The sequence below is a fragment of the Gossypium raimondii genome, chromosome 9 (genome assembly GCF_025698545.1).
Source record: "Gossypium raimondii isolate GPD5lz chromosome 9, ASM2569854v1, whole genome shotgun sequence".
NCBI classification, from domain to species: domain Eukaryota; kingdom Viridiplantae; phylum Streptophyta; class Magnoliopsida; order Malvales; family Malvaceae; genus Gossypium; species Gossypium raimondii.
Genome location: NC_068573.1, coordinates 47,496,678 through 47,516,052, shown reverse-complemented (window position 1 = coordinate 47,516,052; position 19,375 = coordinate 47,496,678). Strand labels below are relative to the sequence as shown.

At 33.3% G+C, this 19,375-nt stretch overlaps 3 protein-coding genes across 5 annotated transcripts; 1 reads left to right on the top strand and 2 right to left on the bottom strand.

Moving 5' to 3' along the window:
- The first annotated feature begins 455 nt into the window (after positions 1-455).
- LOC105800521 (ferredoxin C 1, chloroplastic) lies at positions 456-1,612 on the top strand. 2 transcript variants are annotated; one of them, XM_052620499.1, is made up of 2 exons: positions 456-874; positions 1,218-1,612. In XM_052620499.1, exons 1-2 carry the CDS (start codon positions 544-546, stop codon positions 1,262-1,264), a joined length of 378 nt encoding a protein of 125 aa, XP_052476459.1. In that variant the 5' UTR covers positions 456-543; the 3' UTR covers positions 1,265-1,612. The 2 variants fall into 2 exon arrangements, with proteins under 2 accessions (XP_052476459.1, XP_012487165.1); XM_012631711.2 differs by lacking the exon at positions 1,218-1,612 and having other exon boundaries at positions 458-1,091.
- A 1,663-nt stretch (positions 1,613-3,275) lies between these two features.
- On the bottom strand, positions 3,276-6,652 carry LOC105800520 (FRIGIDA-like protein 4a). Its single transcript, XM_012631710.2, has 3 exons — positions 5,613-6,652; positions 4,665-4,840; positions 3,276-4,098 (listed from the first exon to the last, which is right to left on the bottom strand). The coding sequence occupies exons 1-3, from the start codon at positions 6,505-6,507 to the stop codon at positions 3,607-3,609; spliced, it is 1,563 nt and encodes a 520-aa protein (XP_012487164.1). The 5' UTR covers positions 6,508-6,652; the 3' UTR covers positions 3,276-3,606.
- A 9,872-nt stretch (positions 6,653-16,524) lies between these two features.
- LOC105800519 (imidazoleglycerol-phosphate dehydratase 1, chloroplastic) lies at positions 16,525-19,110 on the bottom strand. Of its 2 annotated transcripts, none has more exons than XR_001135818.2 (8): positions 18,780-19,110; positions 18,566-18,687; positions 18,363-18,467; positions 18,110-18,202; positions 17,745-17,819; positions 17,496-17,554; positions 17,203-17,312; positions 16,525-16,759 (listed from the first exon to the last, which is right to left on the bottom strand). XR_001135818.2 is itself a non-coding variant. In XM_012631709.2 (8 exons), exons 1-8 carry the CDS (start codon positions 19,021-19,023, stop codon positions 16,732-16,734), a joined length of 840 nt encoding a protein of 279 aa, XP_012487163.1. In that variant the 5' UTR covers positions 19,024-19,109; the 3' UTR covers positions 16,525-16,731. The 2 variants fall into 2 exon arrangements, 1 of the variants encoding a protein (XP_012487163.1); XM_012631709.2 differs by having other exon boundaries at positions 17,492-17,554; positions 18,780-19,109.
- Between the last annotated feature and the right edge of the window lie 265 nt (positions 19,111-19,375).

Below are 19,375 nucleotides of genomic sequence, written 5' to 3'. Positions count from 1 at the left end.
GTTACATTTTGATCACTCGTTTGATGACTCCCGCTACTCTTTAACAAAATGATGACATAACATGTTTAACTCAAGGATTAATAACTAAATTGATCCCTGAAGTGTAGGTAAAATATTAGTTTTGTATTTTATATATTTACTTAACAATAATTCTAAAAGGTTCTAAAAGAATCATATTTTTTTGAAAAGATTACATCGTTAAAATATATATAAAAGTACAAAACTAATATTTTGGCTACATGTACCAAGTTAGTTATTGATCTGTTGAGTTAACATGTCACATCATCATTTTTAAGGGTTAATAAAAATTGGGTGACTAAAATATAACAATTCGATAATGTTAGTGTCTATCATATAACCTTTAAAAGTTGAATGACTGAAATGAAAATTTAAACAAAATTTAGGGACTGTTGGTTCAGTTTACCCAAGTATACTTTATAATTAAAAAATAGGGGAAAACCTTATCTTTTTTCCAACACCACACACTCCCCTAACCCTGAAAACAAGCTTCTCGCTGTCCTCAGCAGCAAAAGGGAAAAAACAATGGCTACCCTTCATTTCACTCCATCTCCTTGTACTCCTCCCTTAATTGTCAACAAACCAAAACACCCCACCACAATTTCAACCTCCCAATCGAAGTTCAACCCCAAAACCCACCATGGGTCTTTCAAAAGATTGTCGACTTTGATAGCAAGGTCTTACAAAGTTGTATTGGAGCATGAAGGCAAGTCTACCGAGCTAGAGGTGGAAGAGGATGAGACCATACTATCAAAGGCATTGGACTTGGGCATAACCGTGCCATATGATTGTCAACTTGGGGTTTGCATGACTTGCCCTGCTAAGCTCCTAAGTGGAACCGTTGATCAAAGTGAAGGTATGCTTAGTGATGATGTTATAGACCGTGGGTTTGCATTACTTTGTGTAGCTTATCCAACTTCAGATTGCCATATCAAGACTATCCCTGAAGAAGAACTGCTTTCTTTGCAGTTAAAAACAGCTAATGATTGACACTGGAACTGTTTTTGTGTGTGTCTGTATGTTGGATGCTGTGTTTTTATCTTGAATGAATTGGAGTTAAAACTTATTTAATATCTTCATAGGTTATTTTCCCGGATTGAGGAGGAAGAGAATGGTGTTGAATTGATCCTTTATTTATGTATTCTTCTAAGAATATAAAATGTGCACTGCATTCTCATCTTTATTTCATGATATTTCAGCAACTAGTAGTTTAGGTGCAGCTGAGAATGCGGGTATTATTGACTAAATATAAGTAACAAAGCGACCATTACCAGCTGCTTGGAAAACTGAAACACAGAAAGCTTGTGGAGGATGCACTTGTTTCATCAACTAAGCAAACATCTGAAGGCTGAAAGCTAGTTTATCATACACACTCTCTTGACATTCCAGAAGACAAATAAGAAAACAGCCACTCCTCCAATGGAACCAAAGCGGAGATTCTATTGCATTTTGTTTTCTTTATTAAAAAAAAAAACCAAATTAGTTGTTTTAGAATCCAATCTTTTGTTGAAAATTTAATTTATTTTTAAGGTTAAAAATTGGTTTATGTATGTCAACAAGAAATGTATATGACACGTCATGTATAACTACTTAATTAATCCAATAATTGTATGAAATTAAAAAAAAAGTCAACTTACACTTTGATCTAATAAAAAGAATTAAGCTACCCGTGGCTTCATAGTTATTTTACCACCAAAGTTTCTAAAAACGTGAGATCGTCTGGTGTAAAGAAGTTACTTATATGAAATATAACTTGAAAGGGTATGTTTTCTCCCTTCGTACTATTTATTGAAATAGTAAAAGTTGTTTGAAACTAAAACATAATTTTGTTTACATAAAAATACATTAAGTATAAATAAATAAATAAATTGTAACGTTAATGAATTATTTGTTTTATTCAATAAATTTATAATAAATTAGATTAAAGTGTATATATTATAGGTGAGTATTGATATTTTTCATTATAATTTGAAACCATGAGTGAGTTTACTCTTATGTAATTAAATTTTATCACCAAACTTTAAATTTTATTTAAATTTACCGCTCATTATTAATTTTGATAATTTGGGAACATAATCTGATAAGAAAAATTCTTCAAATATTTTATTTTAATAGTTAACAATAATTTAACTTATAAATATTAAAATTTAGTAAACTAAATAAGAATTTCTATTTACTGAAATAGAAACTTGAAAAATAAAATACATATATCCTAAAAGAAAAAAAGTTTATTATATTTAATATTATATTAATTATTATTGTTAAATATTAAAGAAAATTATGAAAAACATTAAATTTTCTCTTCAAACTATTTTAAATTAAAATTGAATAGAAAAGTTAATAAAAATGGCAAAATTCAATCAAATAAAAGTAAAACCACAAATTCCAATATGGAGTTAAAAGTACAGAGGTAAATCTATCTCTAGTTCATAAAGATAATGACAAAGATCAACCAAAATGAAGTATACTTTCCGGATAAATTTGCCTATTAACCCTAATAAATTATATTCTCTACTGCGAATTGTTAGCGTTGAGACCATCGTGAGAAGACCATCCTGTTCAATAATTGAGACCATCGCTAACAGAGTGGAATTTGACTGTCAATGTTATCAGGTTTCTTGATTCCAAGCAATGAACTAAACCCTATGAAACTTGCCAGGTTCAATACGTTCAGGAGAAAGATGGATCCTAGTGGATTAATTTGCTGATGTGGTTGCTGGAGCAAACACTACCCAGAAAGGAAACTAGGATATGGGAATGCAATGGTTTCTAAGCAATGAAAAGCCGTTGGATTTGGGGTTGAGTCGATGGAAAGGAACAAAACTTCAGCACTGAGGAAGCTTTAAGTCGCAAATCATCGAATAGTTGGTACCCCAAGTAAGAGATGCTTTACAAGTATGAAGATAAAAAGTTTTTTGATGAGTAAAGCCTACTTTAATGTCTGATGGCTCTATGGGATGCAAACAGCTGGGAAAAAAAAGGAGAAAGCTGAAGTGAAGAAAAAAAGTGTACTTGTAAGTAAGGCATTGAATGTGAGACAGTCGGCATTCAGGCTTACTTTGCTTAAAGGTCATCCAAAGGACACAAACACATAAAGAGAGAAATGGGGTACCTTTAAAGTCCCCACAACAGTCTCAGCTTCCATATAAACGAATATGCATGTTCAATGGAATCAAAGACTGTCTAGCAATGATTAAGACATCAATAAATGGCATTTGGTTCCCCTTTGAGAAGCAATTAAAAAGCACAACGGGATGTAAAAGTAAAAGGCTCAGATCAGATAAACAGTACAACATTTTTCTACAACTAAATCCTACATGGGGGTAGTCTCGAGTTTAGACATTGTTATGCTTACCATCATGATTACTACTTCACAATCACCTAGTACTAGAGTTCTGATCAACATTAGAGATACAGCTTCTTACTTTGGGCAAAAGCAAGAAGCACGGCAGTTATTAATTAAACACACAGATATCGCTACCATTAAACGGTTAGTGATTACAAACAAACCATTTAGAAATAAAAACTTAGATGGGTCGGTAGTCAGCGTATCAGTGGTTACCATCGCCAGAGTAGTGTCATCGTTGTCTATCGGTAGTAAGCCTGCTGATATGCTGGTGCCAAACCATTACCGTAGCCCCCGTATGCAGGATAGTTCATGGGAGCTCCAGGGTATGAACCAGCAAGGGGAGGAGGGGCTGCTTCTGGTGAGTAAGCATAGGGGTTGGTGGGTGGGCTCCTGCTTCCATACATGGGAGGTGGGGATGGGTATCCTGGGACTGGAGCAGGGTACTGGGTGTGGGAGGGAGACCTTACAAATGGAGGAGGTGCCGGGAAAGATGAGACATATGCATTCGTCAAACGGCCAGCTTTAGCAGGAGGCATCGGACCACCATTATTTACACGCGTTCGCTTGTTAGCAGGGACTACAACTGGTTTTCTCTTCTCAGTCTTGGTCTTCTCTAGCTGCTCAAGGCGTTTCTTGAGGTTTTCAGGCGGAAACTCAGCCTCGAGTTTGTACTCTTCAATGCACTTGATGACAGCCCGAAGTGCTGATTGCTCTTTGCGTGCAGCAAGTTGCTGCAAAAATCAAGAAGAAAGATTACCTAATTAATTGAAATGTAACCATTAGAAATGAAGAAAAAATTATTGGCCAAGAAAATCAAATGAAAAATAAAATTTAAGAGAAAGCTATAGACGACCAACAATCTCATCAGCCTATTTGTCAATAATTGATAGTCATTTACATGGGATTTTAGCACCAATAGAAGATGAATAGAATCGCAGACAATTTAAAGATGCCTCTTTCCTTAGATCTAATCCAGTAATTATTTCACATCCCTAATCCCCTCTGCCAACGAGAATATGAAATGACAATACCATTAACCATATTAGGCATGCTTTATCATATAAAAACATCAGATTTTAATTTATTTCAGCCGGCAGGAAAATATAAGACTGGAATGAAAACAAAAGAATTCAGCAATCAGCTTACAGCTTACAGCAAACCCCAGGAGGCAAACCTTGCATCAAGCATTCAATTAAGTAAAAAGTGTATAATCCAAAATCATTAAAATTGTAGAGTAAATGGTAAAACAAATCATCGGTACGAGACAAACTATCAGTATGAGTAAATATGAGCATACCGCAGCCCGGCCAGAATTATTGGGATCATCTAAAATAGAAGATGCAGCCTTCTTTGCATCCCTCAAGAAAGATTTCAGCAGGGGCACAGGGGGGAACTTGTCCACAAGGCCAACTTCATAAGTAAAATGAACTGCATCAAGCTGCTGTCCCTTGCTGATCAATTCTTCAATCATGTCTGTATACATTAATTAAAGACATTATAAACTCAACCTATGAATCACTGCAAATTCGTATGGTGAAAAATGCACTAAAAACAGTCTTTTTAAATGGAGCGTTGCACATGTTGATCAAATAATGATACAGAGATTAAAACCAACACCAGTGACTCAAATTTTTTTTCTCTGTAACAATCTAGCAGAACCACTCTAAAAAAATTATACATATCCAATCCCATGACCGTTTAGCTTAGCTTCACTCATCTCATATCAATCAAATTACCAAGGAGCAAATTAGACAAGCACGAACCAGCTTCAAAGCATGTAATCTAACAAATAAAAAGGGACATGCTTCAGCTACATGTTAAAAGAACAAGCAAAAGCTTATTAACATCCTAGATTATAACGCACTTAACTATGCTAGTCAACTATTGCTCATGACTCTTCACCTTAGCTGGATCACATATGTTCATACATATCAAACCCTACAAATATAAGAAAAAACTATCTACCAAAGGATACAAAAACCGGCATATGAAACTTACTCTAAAAGCAACATAGCTCATTAAATGTCCTAAAAATCTTATATTCACAACACCCATGTTAATTCAGAAAGTTCTGCCGCCGCCATCACAACATCACAGTGAAACTTAAACATTTCAGTGCTTGAGATTTAAAAAGTTTAAGTCCTTTAATACAACAAGCCCCTCTTATAAGCAACACCAGGAATTAATGAAAACATAAATTAAGAAGAGTAATTTAATCTCAGGTAAGAAAACAAGAAAATCTTACCAGGCATCTGATCGCCGAGGCCAAGCGAAACGGCGAGTTTGGGCATTTGTTTTCTCCAAGCAGAAGCAACGACAAGTTTCCTATAAAACTCCAGATCCTCTTTCTTAACAATCCCAAACGTAACCAAATGCTGCAAAAAAGTATGAACATCAGGGGTTTTCACATTTTCAATCCCTCCTCTCTCTTCAAGGCTCTTTTTCCATGTCTCCGCGATTTCTTTGGCCTGCTCTTTCATACTAGGCGTAACAAGGATCCTTGATTTTCCGATTACCGGATCAACCACCACCGGGATTAAGCTTTCCAGAATCAAAACACAAGCCCAAGCTAAATCACTTCCTCCCTCATTCCCTCTTTTGTCCACCGGAAATACCTCCGATATGGCCTCCATAACAAACCTCGCCGGATCGATGCATTCCGATAAAGCTGCAGGGATTTTCTCTCTTAACAAATCGATTTCTTTCTTTTTTCCGATCACGAAGCTCCAGAACTCTTTAGCTTCCATTTTCAAGCACGTTGATTTCAGGTGTTGCAAAAGTCCGTCTCCGTCGTCGACCTCACCGTCCGGATTGTCTTCAACGTCGTCTCCAAGGGTCCTCATGGCAGCTTTGGTGTTGAACTCGACTCGGCTGAGTGCGATCTTGACACTGTCCTCGATACTGAGTTCCCGCTTCTTGAGTGAGTCGAGTGAAGCCTTGGTTTCCGAGTCCAGTGCCTCGATTTTGCGTTTCAAGGTCTCCGACTGCTTCATCAGGTTCTGCTCAAGTGAATTTATGTGATCCGACAGTTCTTTCCAGAGGAGAGTACAGCTGGTCATCAGAGACGTTTGACGCTGGAACTCATCGAAACTCGGCTGGGTTAACTCGGTCAACTCGCCAGGATCGGGGATCGACCCCATGGTTTGGTGAAACTCGTCTCTCTTTTCCTTAACTCGTTTGGTGACTCAGTAGCCGAAAACCGAAAAGAAAAAAAAGAAAGAAATAGTTCTTTCAAAGAAAGAAACTAGAAACCCTAACAACGGAGAAAAACAGGAAGTAAAAAAGGCTTAAGAGACGATGACGTGGGTAATTCATAGGACGACGCGTGTAACGACGAGTAGAGGAAAAAAATGATGACAAGCAATGGGCAATAATAAGCCTACCATACACGATGGTGCGTAGGATAAAGGGGTGAGACTAAAATGCGCAGATAGAGTGAAGTGGTGCGTAGGCTAAGGATAAGGAGGGTGTTTGGTTGTTAGTGTTTAAAAAAAATGTAAGTGAGTGGAATGCTTTTCTCGAAAACCGGAAAAAGCAAAAGAAATAAGTGGAAAAAAAGCTGAGGGAAAGTAAAAGGTGGTGGTCTAGTGGGGACTGCAGTCCACGTACCCACATGGGATGCGTCAGAAAAAAGTAAAAAAAAAAAAAACATATACACAAAAGGAGAAATAAATACAAATTATAAACACTTAAACCGGTTAAATTGACCCTATTAAAAAAATTGGAACACTGATCTCAAACTCAGCTTGAAAATATCAATCCTGCCAAATTTGACAAATAGCTTAGCTCATAGGTCTTAAAGATTAACAAAATATAATATTATTTCTAATAATATAAGAATATTTATTTGGTTGATATATTTAATTTATGAAATATAAGTATATTTTATTAAATTATTTTATTATTATAGAATTTGTTTTTTCTTAAAACAAATATGTTTTTAATATTAAAACATGTTATCTGTTATGGCTTGAAAGTAATTTTACTAAAACAATAAAAAAATTATAAATCTTTATAAAATAATATTTCAAGCAAAATTTAATATACAAAATGTGATATAATAAAGTAAATATTAAAATTTTCAACTTATAATAATAAACAAATAAATATATTGTTAGATATGTTACCTTACCTTATTTGGTTCATTTGATTGAAATGTAAAATTTTTATGTTTAGTTGACTACATCTGAAATTAGTTAAAACACATTTTACGTAATTGTCTTTGTTATAAAATTTTGACAAGTTTAGTTGTCTCAATATTTTAGTCTCAATTTTATAAAACTATGTTAAATTATAATCATTTTATTTTCATTACAATTTATATATCAATTAGTAAATATATATTTATAAAATAAATTTATAAATTATAATAATTCATTAAAAGTTATTGCATCACCGACCATAATTTATAACTCATAATAATCACAATAATTACACTAATAAATAAATCTTTTAAATAAATATAATAATTATAATTTTTAAATGTGACATCTGAGTAAATTAAAAAAATGTCAGTTTTAAAACATATTTAGCAAAGTAAATCGTTTTTTTTCCTAAATAAGGGGAAAATGTCGATTTTGGAGGGAGAAACAAAAAACACAATCTGCAGGGAGCATTTTCAGCTGACATGTCGAAAACGCTTTCTACAAAACACGTTTTCTTTTAACATTTCAATTCTTTTGGTTAGACAATTAAATATTAGTAGTTTTGTCCTTGAGTCTTAGATTCGATTCATCTCCTATTTGCATTTGTATTTTTTATTTCATGTTGTTTTAATTTTTAATTAATGTTTTTAATTAATAAATATATTGTTTTCAAGTTTTTTCTAATTCATCTTTTTAATTAATGTTAGAGGCTTATGTCTCAATGCATGATTCAATTACTGTGGATTTTTAGCTTCAAAGTTTGTATGTCTCGAGACTTGAGACAGAGGACCTAAAAGTTCTATTTTCAAATACATCGAAACCATACCAAAATCATTCATAATCATTTCAAACACTAGCCATAACTCATATACCAAATAATACATTATATTTACTTACCAAAGCACATCAAACACAAGTGTGAGAATCAATTAGTTCCCTATTTACTTACATAAACATTCACCTAGGTACGTTATATATACTTAAGAGATATGAGAAAAGGACCTATTTGTAATAAAAAAACAAAATTTGTAAAGGTGGAGAAAAGAGAGTAGGTGAGAATGGGGGATAAATGAGTGAATATAATCACCTTGCTAAACTATTCTAAAATAATATATATTAATTTAATAATAAAAAACAATAGATATTAAAATATTTTCACCCGTTACCATTTTACACCAATTTAGTCATTAATCATTAACATGTAACAATTATCTAAATTATAGATTGACCATTTAGTTCCTAAACTTTCTCTAGAGTACCATTCATGAGTCACACCCTATTTTGGTAAAAAATTCACCTTTAGTCTCTCATCCTTTCTCCTTCAATTCAATCTAATCATTTCAACTCTTAATTTTCTCACTTTTGTCCCAATACTTTTCTCTCTCTTACAATTTAGTCAATACCTTAGATTTACTTTCACAATATGTGAGCCTTTTCAATTACCCTCTGTATCTATCTTCACCCTCAACTAACAAAGATAACTTCTATCTTATAACCTTCTCAAATTCTAATATATTTACTCTTGATTTAACATGGTTCATAACTCAAGGGTATTGGGGATGCTACATGAATTTTTTCCACTTTTGTTGTATTTTTATTAATTCATTTTGATTTATTATAACTAACTTCTATCTTATAACCTTCTCAAATTCTAAAATATTTACTCTTGATTTAACATGGTTCATAACTCAAGGGTATTGGGGATGTTACATGAAATTTTTCCACTTTTGTTGTATTTTTATTAATTCATTTTGATTTATTATAACTATTGATACTAGGTATCAGTAAGGTTAAGATACGAAGGAGATGGTAGCGAATGCATGGAGGTCAATTTACCTATGATAGGCGGAGAGTCAAAATTCTCAATGAGGAGGAGTAAGAAACAGGCGAAAGAAGACGAGGAGGAGGAAGAAGTTGTGTTCTGTTGTAATCTAGGGTTATTGGTATGGAAAAATGAGATCCCTTCCTATTTCGTGCCATAGGATACTTATAGGTAGGAAGTCTCCTGTCCAGTTGCATCATGTTACCAACAGTCTTGAGATAAGGTTTCCTATTGTGCACGACTATGACATTATCTTGTCGATGTAGTACAGGTAGCTGGACTTTAATGATCCTTAGATAACCTCCTTCAAGGGAAGGACGCGACTGGATGGGTAATGACAGATGACCTTCTCGTGGGTGGTTGATCATAAAGTAACCATCTGGATGGTATAAGGCAGAGGGTCATCCATGAGTGTCTCTTTGGTTGCTTCCAAAGTTGCCATGTGTCCAAGTTGAGGTGGTGGCGTAACAATAGCATTTGCCAATACTTTTTTATTACATTAGGAATCCATTTTAATTATTTTTTATGGTTCATTTTCATTAATTTTGTTTTCAATTTTAGTATTTATGTCGACAAAATATTGGATAAATAGCAAGGAGAAAATAGAATACAAAGTTAAATTTATATAAGACATCTAATCGAAGAAAGTTTATTTAAATACAAGAAAATTAATATTACATTTCCCTAAAAGATTTAACACAATTCATTTCTTTATTTCTACAACAATGATGAACCTTAGTGATTAATCCAAGCTACTAACATAAATACGATAATGTATGTCAAGGGTCATCCATGTCACAATAGTTGCAAACTTTAGAGCTTAGGTGTGTGAAAAGCCTTAACCCATTTTCGTGATCCTTAACATTTGTCTGCTCGATGACTTTTGATGATCTTAGCAGTCATTTAATCATCTAAAAACTATAACCCGTGACCTATTTGGCTAAGCCACTAGGTATAAATTTTTTCGAACGTAAAAACATGTTCCACCGACTGATGTTTTTCTACCCCTCAATTATATCATACAAAATCGATGTGTTATGGGTCACCTAAAATATCTTGCACGAGCCTAAACTATTGTTTTACCCAATCAAGGTACCAGCACTCCACAATGTGGAAACAAATGATGGACACTGCACCGTGAATAACTCATTGCTCAAAAGTTATCCCAAATATGATAGCAAACATCATTCTATCTAGGTATGACATCCATAGGAATTGTAAACATACACAAATGCAATTCTAGTCATTAACAAGAATATTGAGTTGCGTTGGATGTGAATACAACATCAAAATATCTGGCTTGTTGATCGATTTCTCGTCACATCAAAGTAAAGTCTCTTCTATAACACACATGATTTGAGTGGTTCTTAAATATATCCAAATATGTAGTGCAATAGGGGTTTATAAATATTGATAATTGAATACATCTTAAGATGTTACATACAATTATTTATTTACATTCTATCAAAAGGGAACTCTCATAGTTAGAAAGGGATGTGGGCTAACCATTTATTTCATTGATTGGTTATTGAGTCATCTTGCAAAGCACCTTATACAGATACATTAGTGTCGTTGAACCCCAGTTGAATTTATCAATTGTCTCAAAATAATCTAGTAAAGGTAGATACATGGTATGGACCTTGTTGCAAGACTTGTCTAGCAACAATATTCCTCTTAGCATTCAAAGTATCCAAGCTTTCGCATATGAATCCGTAGGACGTCTCTCCAATCAAGTTCACTTCACCCGGTTCTCATTTAATTTTTTTTAGGTAACATGACACCCAACAACTACTAACACTCATGCTTCAAGTTGATGTTACTAGCTGCAACTACAAATTACTTATTGATTAGAAGGTCAGTTATTAAAACAATATTTTTCAGCGTTATAGTCACTTCCTCGTATAAAAAATGAAAAGCAACTCCAATGTCATAATGAACTATGTCATCATAGATGCCACATCAAAACCAACTCTCTTCAAGTGGTTCAAGTGGTTTACTGTCTATCAACCTCCAGAAATTTTATATTTTGGTGAACAGAAACAACTAAATTTTTTTACTATCCAAAATATCACAAAAATTAATATTTAATTTAAAAAATCTCAAAAATGTTTTCATAAGTACAAAATTGAAAAGACTGAATTAGAAAGTTTGCCATAAAAGCAACCATTTTTTTCTCGAAGAAAATAGAAATTAACAATTTTTTTTGGAAAAGTTTAAGATTACTTTCATAGAGAAGAAAAGAGAAATGTGTAGGATATTTATAAGAGAAAAGTTGATTTTTTTTATATTAAATGAGTTGATTTAATCATATAGAAAAATAAAATCTATAATCAAACTTCATAATTTTAAACATGACACGTCGAGAGAGTCGAGTTGATTTTACTTTACAGTCCTTCACTCTTGACATGTAAGAAACACACTCTTACGGTGATTTAACATTATATTAAACTCGACACATATAAATGAAAAATATATTCTAAAAAATAATTAAAAAAACTTATTTTAACAAATAAATATTTTTAGAAAGGGTTTGTTCATTGAACAGAGACAGAGACGATGGGGTCCATTATGGCGTGTGGAACCCTTGGTTTGAAAGGTGTAACGTTGGACACGTGAGGATGAGGGTGGCTATCATGATGTTTCCCATTTGGTGGAATTGAAATATGTAGGGTTACCATAATTTTTCATTTCAAAAACAGCTTCAAATATATATATACGAATATGTAAATTAGATTTTGATGTATTTAAGTATCGCTAAACTTTATCATCAACTCCGCAGAGAGCTTAGAAATATCCTTCGAATAAAGCCTAATTACTCTACTTGAGTACTACAATCCCCATGAATACCCGAGGTTAAATTATATTTTGTTTTTATATTTAAAAATAATAAATTAGTTTATCCACGTTTCAAAGAGTGTCGCATGATTTTGTCTATTATTCTATTATTCGTTTCAATTTTAATAATACAAATAAATAAAATTTTAAAAAATAAATTTATTTTCTAAATAGAGAAAATAAAATACAGAGAGGCTTTTATTATAAATTAATTAATTAATTTTCTAATTTATTGAAATACCTTGTTGACCTCAACACCAAGGGCGTAACTAAGAAGTTGCTAGGGCCCAAACTTTCTCCAAAATGAAAATATTTTTATTTAATTTTTTTAAAATTTTTTAAAATTTAAATTAATAAAGGTGAACTCATTAAAATGATAAAATAGTAAATTACATTTTATTATTATAAAAAATAAAATTTAATTTCTACCCTATTTTTTTAAAATTTCGACCCTCAACACCAAATCAAATGTTGTGACTTTAATAATTATAATTTTCATTTCAAAACATAAAAATGATAATTCCTAATTTGTAGGAAAGAAATAAATATAAAAGGGTTAAATGTAATGTTCCATGCGAACCGCCCCCAGTTGGTGTTTACATGCGAGAATGACAATGATATTTGAAGATGTGACAATGATAAGACATGGTTGGTTCAAATTTTTTTGAATTTTTTTTAGATTGCTTGCTTGATTAAATAGGTTGGGAAATCCCTCCATTTTCGTAACTTGTCATGCTACTACTACCATTCATCTTCTTCTTGCTAATCACTGTCCAATTCCACTACCCGTTCTCTCTTCATTCTTCACCCAATTTATATGTTTCTAAGTCCTAAACTTTTTTTTTTAACTTAGTTGATATTTAAATTTGAAAATTGTAATTTTTTTATATTCATTTAAGTAATTCACTAACACTAATATGATGATGTGGCAATAAAAATATTTAAAATTTATTAAAAAATTATCACATGTCAAAATGTGCGATTACCATGTGTCATAATATTATTGATCGTCAATGTCATGTCAACATATTTTAATAAGTATATAAATTAATATTAAGTTGATGTAACAAGTAGGTACAAGTTGCCAAATTTAGGTACCTTCGTATATGTTAACCTTTCTAAGTGTGGGTTTCAATGGGTGATGCGATACGTTTAGCTTACTTTTATCTCATGCTACAGTTTCGCTACAATATCTAATCTCACTACCATCATTGTTTTTACAAAAAATACAGGTAAACACATCGCCCATCAAAACTCACCCTTAGTTACTCAATGATCAAATTCTAATACCTTAATACATAACTCAAACAATTTACAACCATACTTGAGCTTTTATATTTTAATTAGAATGAAATTATTATGGAGTCCTTTGTTCTAGGAGTTGGATTGTATTTTACCCACTCTACTTAAAAATTGAGTCAATTAGTTCCTATATATCAGATTTAAGAGCAAACTGATTATTCTGTTAAAAAATTTATCTATTTATACTAGTAGAAAACTAGACTTGTACATCGGTATGAAGTACACGTGGTATGTATATGATTATTTCATCAATCACGTCAGTTTTTAACAATACAAATGAATAAAATTTTTATTAGACATGGCTAATTTACTATCTGATCTACCGTATAAATATTAATTTACCCCTTTTTTTTTTAGTAGAGGGGTAAATTACAATCTAACTTTTAATTACCCAATCAACTCTAGCTAGTATTTGTGTTGCTAGGCTAGGCTTTTTGACAACATGCCTTAACTAGTGCTAGGATCCCATTTTCAAGGCCGCCCTGCCCCTTTCATTGGCACTGCTGATTCTCAAATCCATATCCATTCACCACCACCACCCATTGTTGATTTCAATGACTGGATGATGGTGAAAGGACTACTAATTCACATGAATAAACATAAATAGTATCATTATTTACTTCATAAATAATGAAAGAATGGAAGTTGGCATAGGAATAGAATAATCAAAGTATAGATTTTATGTACAATGCAAACAAAGCAAGATCATATCATCAGCCTAAACCATTAGCCATTTGGCCATCCAAAAAAATCCTAAGCATCAATATCCAATAACCAAAGCCATACCTGCTCTTCATTCTTCTTTCATGGAAGAACACAATAGTTAAGACAAACTTAAACTCTTGATTTGCATTATTGTTCACTCTTTTAACACAATACACAAAAAATAACTTTTAAAAATATCATAGTCCCAACATAAATACATGGCAAATTATCATGTCTACCATGATAATTGAAAAAAAAGATAAAAAATGAGTATAAAGGCCATGTGGTAGTAAAGCTAACCATGCCACTGTCATCAATTGATTAGATGTCATAAAGGATTTTGGTCACAATCCCACCATAATATATGCAAAATTGCAAAATCTCCACAGACTCAGAAGCTAGTCCACAGTCCAAGATCTAAAACCTTAACCTTGATAAAACAAGCTATATGTTTTTGGCAACTCAAGTCTAACACCTAATAATGTCATCCATTAAAACAACTGGACCCAGAAACTCATTTCCTTACAGCACCATGAAATGGGAATATCTACGGACCAGTTTTCTTTTGATAGAAATCTATGGACCAGTTATTCACGGGATTAAATAGTTGTACTTTGCGATGTTGGCCAGAATTTACTACTCTCTGATTTTCAATCACAGCCCTCTTCCTCATATCAAAATCAACCTTATTTGGATCAGCAACTGTTCCAAGGTTCCATAAAAGGTCCTTTTTTTTTTCTCTCCAGTCCTCTCATTCACCTTCATGAGACTAATCATATATCCTTCCTTGCCTAGTGTCAAGGGCTGTATATGGGACCAACTTTTCTGACCATGGGGTTCCTTCTCAAAACATTCAGCATACCTGATAGCATCCTTCAGGCCCGACTGATCATCGGCAGATTTGACCACTATAATACCCAGATGACCTTCTCTACCAGGGTTGATATTAGCCATAGAAAGCATCTTCTAGATTCAGCAGTAGACAAATCTAGTAACTGTGTTTTCTACTCCCAACATAAGACCCCTCAAAAGGTTTTTGCACAGACAATGGCTGCTGACAAGATGTTAAAACACTCACATGGTGCAAGCCAAAACATGTACGGGCTCACTTATTTGGGATTCACTGGTTGGCACCAAATAGTAACACAATGGCATGCACACATCCAGCCAACCACCTACATATTTCAATCTAGAACTTGAATTTCGACAGGTGAAAAGCATAGTTCTAAGAAAGATGAAAATGAGATAAATTTATTCATAATGCCTGGATTGAAGAGCACGTGGTTTCCATATGCTGCTAGTGGTTTTATAATTTTACAACGAATGATCTAAGCATGCAAGAATATGAGCACAAGAAACAGACCATGGAATGTCTACAATGAGTGAATGATCTAAGCATGAAAAAGATCAACATTTTATCAGTAAGAGACAGATGCCCACCCAATTTCAAGTGAACCATGTGAAAAGAAACATAATAATATTAAAACATGCTACCTTGAACTCGTTATCTCGTATATCATCGATGATACCTTTACAGCTAGATATGTACAAGGCCTGGGCTAACTGCTGGCCAGGTGGACCAGGCCTTGGAAGGCAATTTCCATTCGGACTACAACAAATTACTATTTTAAAATAATATATTTTAATCATAAAATATTCTTATTTTTTGGAATAGAAATGGGCTTTTTAAGCCCGTCTAAACCCAATCACAATGGGCTTGAGAAAGAACTTACAGAAAATTTAAGGACCAAACAAGAGAACCATTAATGAGGTCAGACGTGGTTTATTTGAAACCTCTATTCCTGTGGCGCGACTGATCTTTGCCCAATGCCCACTCTTCCCCCCCCTCCAGAGAAAAATATATATAAAACCCTGGTTATGCGGTTCTTAAATCATCAATCTATCTTTCATTGTGAATCAACCGAGGATCAACTTAAGTGAAATCATGCTTACGTATATAATTTACCCTCATTATGTGATTCTTAATCTATCCATACTTATATTAAATATTTTACGGAATTAACGAACGTTAACTCAGTCATAAAATCACTAAATTATCCTCACATATACATATTTTTATACAATAAATTAATAAAAAAAATTAATTATACTAAGACTTAGAACCTTAAACACCAAGCATGATAGACAATTAATTTTGCCATTGTAACCATGTGAATTTTTAATAAAAATATTTATTTTTTAACCGCACCATGAATGTGTAAGTTGCGTGATAAATCTCTTCCTAAATAATACCGATTTCCTTGTATTTTTGTCATTTTCTTTAAAAAACCATCATGTTTATATAAAAAAAACTGCCCAGCATAACATTGGTTCAATGCAAATTACTCTGAAGTAAAGCATAGTTCATCATCATGATTCACGACATACAAAATAGGGGGAATTCCAATTACAATACATTGTAATTTCTAATACAAATTCATGTTCATGGAATATTAAGAGGGAAACCAAAAAACCAAAGCAACACGTTTGAGCCTCACATCTTAATTTCTCAAATACCCAAAGCTTCAAACTAAAATAAACATCCAAGGAAAACATCAAGATCTTGATAGAACTCCTTTTGAGCTGCATAAGGCAAATGGCTCACAACTTTAGAATAATGGAAGCACATTTGTAACATGAAATGGGATGTGATTATGAAATTATGAATAAATTAAAGAAAACCAAGCGGGGGCAAAGCCAGAAATTCTTGGGTGGGGTCAGGATAAAAATCAAATTGCTAATTTTCAAGAGGGTCCAGAAACACAATTTCACCATCTTATCCAAGGGGGACGAAGCCCTGCCTGCCCCTTTGGATTCGTCCTTGAAACCAATGAACTCATTTAATCAAGAAATTTACTTTTGAAATCAATCAAATATGCCCCTATAATCTATATGATTAGTACAACAAAAAACTAATGCAACATAATGACTATCTTAACTATTAAAAAACTGGACATCTACTTTAGAAAGGGTATGATAAGTATAAGGATCAGCATTTAGTTGATCAGAATAGCAGGGAACCGAACCTCGGTATAGTCCCAAGGCGACGTGGATCATACTCTGTTGCCTGCCTAAGAGCCCTAGCGAAAGCCTTAAAGGTTGCCTCGATTATATGATGCGAATTTTTTCCAGCAAGCTGTAAATATGAAAAGAACGATATGGCTGATTGATAAGCTAACATATGTGCTTAGGCTCAATTACTTGCAAAATTTCTTAGCAGTACTATAAAAGGGCAATTAATGCTCTGAAAAAGAACTTGTACAAGCATGAATTTAGTAGGAACAAGAGTTCCTTTAAGGATGAGCGTATTACTACCTGCCTTATGTGTAGTGTCATGCCAGAAGTATTGACCAATGACTGGAAAAAATGCTCCACTAACTGTGAATATTAGATTTTAAGAATGTGTCGGTGAAATTCAGCATTAATATACTTCGAAAACAAGCAATAATACAGAAGCTACCCGCTTAAGACAGCAATATAAAACGATGAAACCCCATTGACAAGTTTCCCCTGTAGTAGACAAAACAGATATTATTGTACCAGAAGAATATGAAGAACGAGGTATTACCTGAGTGTCATATGTTCCAACTCTTGCAGTGGGAATGTTTAAATCATAACTTAAATGCGGTCGGCCAGATAAATCCTAGGACAAAAACAATACAGAAATTAGCATCGTTATGAATTCGAACATTCACTATGAAACATGGTTTTCTGAAGAATTACATTCGCATAAATTCAATACTATTTCATAGAACCATCATATTATCATGCCACATTATAAAGTTCAAGGATTAAGCCTTAGGATTAAGCACTGAACCTATACATCTAATATCAGGAAATATATTGGAATCAAAACAGAAATCAACAGTTTCGAGTTTCAAATAGTACCATAAGATCATGCTTAAGAAATAACCATGCAATACAATGTCATACCAGTGAAACATGTATCAATGCTTCATCGAGAGGAGCTGAAAAATCACCAAACCGGTTAATCCCTTTACGATCACCAAGTGACTGAAGCAATGCCTGAAAGGAGACAGATAACTCACTAAGCAATGCAAATCAAAATCTTGAACTACTGACATAAACTAATATGATATTCATAAAACTTGCAAGAAATTAAGGTGTCCATTCTTCCTGGATGATTTCAGTAATAAAATTCATGTAAAATGCGGGGAAACCACACCGTCCCAAGAGCAAGGGCAACATCTTCATTGGTGTGATGATCATCAATATGAATATCGCCAGTAGCCTTGACGTGCACATCGAACAGACCATGAGAGGCTAATTGCTAAGATTAGAAAAACCACGAAAGTAAATCAATTAGTAGCTCATGAAAAAAAAATTCAATCCAAAAAAGGGCAAATAGGAAAAAACAAAGAAGCATACATCCAACATATGATCGAGAAAGGGAATACTTGTACTAGAATTAGCAACTCCGGTGCCATCCAAGTTTATCTTAACCCACACATTCGTCTCTTTCGTTACCCTTTTCACTTCTCCAATCCGACCTAATCCACTCCCCAAGAGATTTAATAAAAAAATGATGAGATAAATTAAAAGCAATGATCTTTATGGTATTTTGGATTTGGGTTTCATTTACCTGATGCGGTTGAAGGGGAAGATGGGGCAGGAGGGGTGTTGTTTTGGGGAAGAGAGGAACAAGAAAGCGTTGACTGGGAATTGTTACTCATTTGTTTCAAAGTGAGAGGGGAGAATGGGTGTTTGAGAGGGAGAAGAGGGATTGAGGTATGTCTATTATGAACTCTGGGCTTGGACTTTAGTAGCGCAGTTGCGGCGGCGGCGGAGGAGGTGTTGAGTAGGCGAGAAGAAATGGAAAGCTCCATTTGTGGATGCTCTGAGAGAGAGGGGGAGTGGGAAGAAAATACAAACAGAGACGGATGGCAGGGCGAAAACAGATACGGCGTCGTTAATTATGATTTTTCAAACTAAAACTTAATATTTGTTTTTAGGTTAAAATATTTAAAATTTTTAGAATTTAATTCTTATATATATATATATATATTTTAAATTTAGTAATTTACTTTTTAGATTTTAAAATTCATTTTCAATTGTATGAGATTGTTAATTTTTTATTAATTTTTTGTGACATTTAAAAGAAATACGCATGTAATTAAAAAATGTTATGATGAACATTGAACTTGAATTTTAAAATCTAATTGAATTCCAAAAATAAAA

What these genes read in the sequence shown, in the direction of transcription:
- LOC105800519 (XM_012631709.2), bottom strand. Translation starts at nt 19,023, where the DNA reads ATGGAGCTTTCCATTTCTTCTCGCCTACTCAACACCTCCTCCGCCGCC. An exon ending in TTCTCGATCATATGTTGGAT is followed by an intron (nt 18,468 to 18,565) that starts GTATGCTTCTTT and finishes TTCTAATCTTAG; the next exon opens with CAATTAGCCTCTCATGGTCT. An exon ending in TGACACTACACATAAGGCAG is followed by an intron (nt 17,313 to 17,491) that starts GTAGTAATACGC and finishes TCATATTTACAG; the next exon opens with CTTGCTGGAAAAAATTCGCA.
- LOC105800520 (XM_012631710.2), bottom strand. Translation starts at nt 6,507, where the DNA reads ATGGGGTCGATCCCCGATCCTGGCGAGTTGACCGAGTTAACCCAGCCG. An exon ending in CCTCGGCGATCAGATGCCTG is followed by an intron (nt 4,841 to 5,612) that starts GTAAGATTTTCT and finishes TAATGTATACAG; the next exon opens with ACATGATTGAAGAATTGATC. An exon ending in ATAATTCTGGCCGGGCTGCG is followed by an intron (nt 4,099 to 4,664) that starts GTATGCTCATAT and finishes TGATTTTTGCAG; the next exon opens with CAACTTGCTGCACGCAAAGA.
- LOC105800521 (XM_012631711.2), top strand. Translation starts at nt 544, where the DNA reads ATGGCTACCCTTCATTTCACTCCATCTCCTTGTACTCCTCCCTTAATT.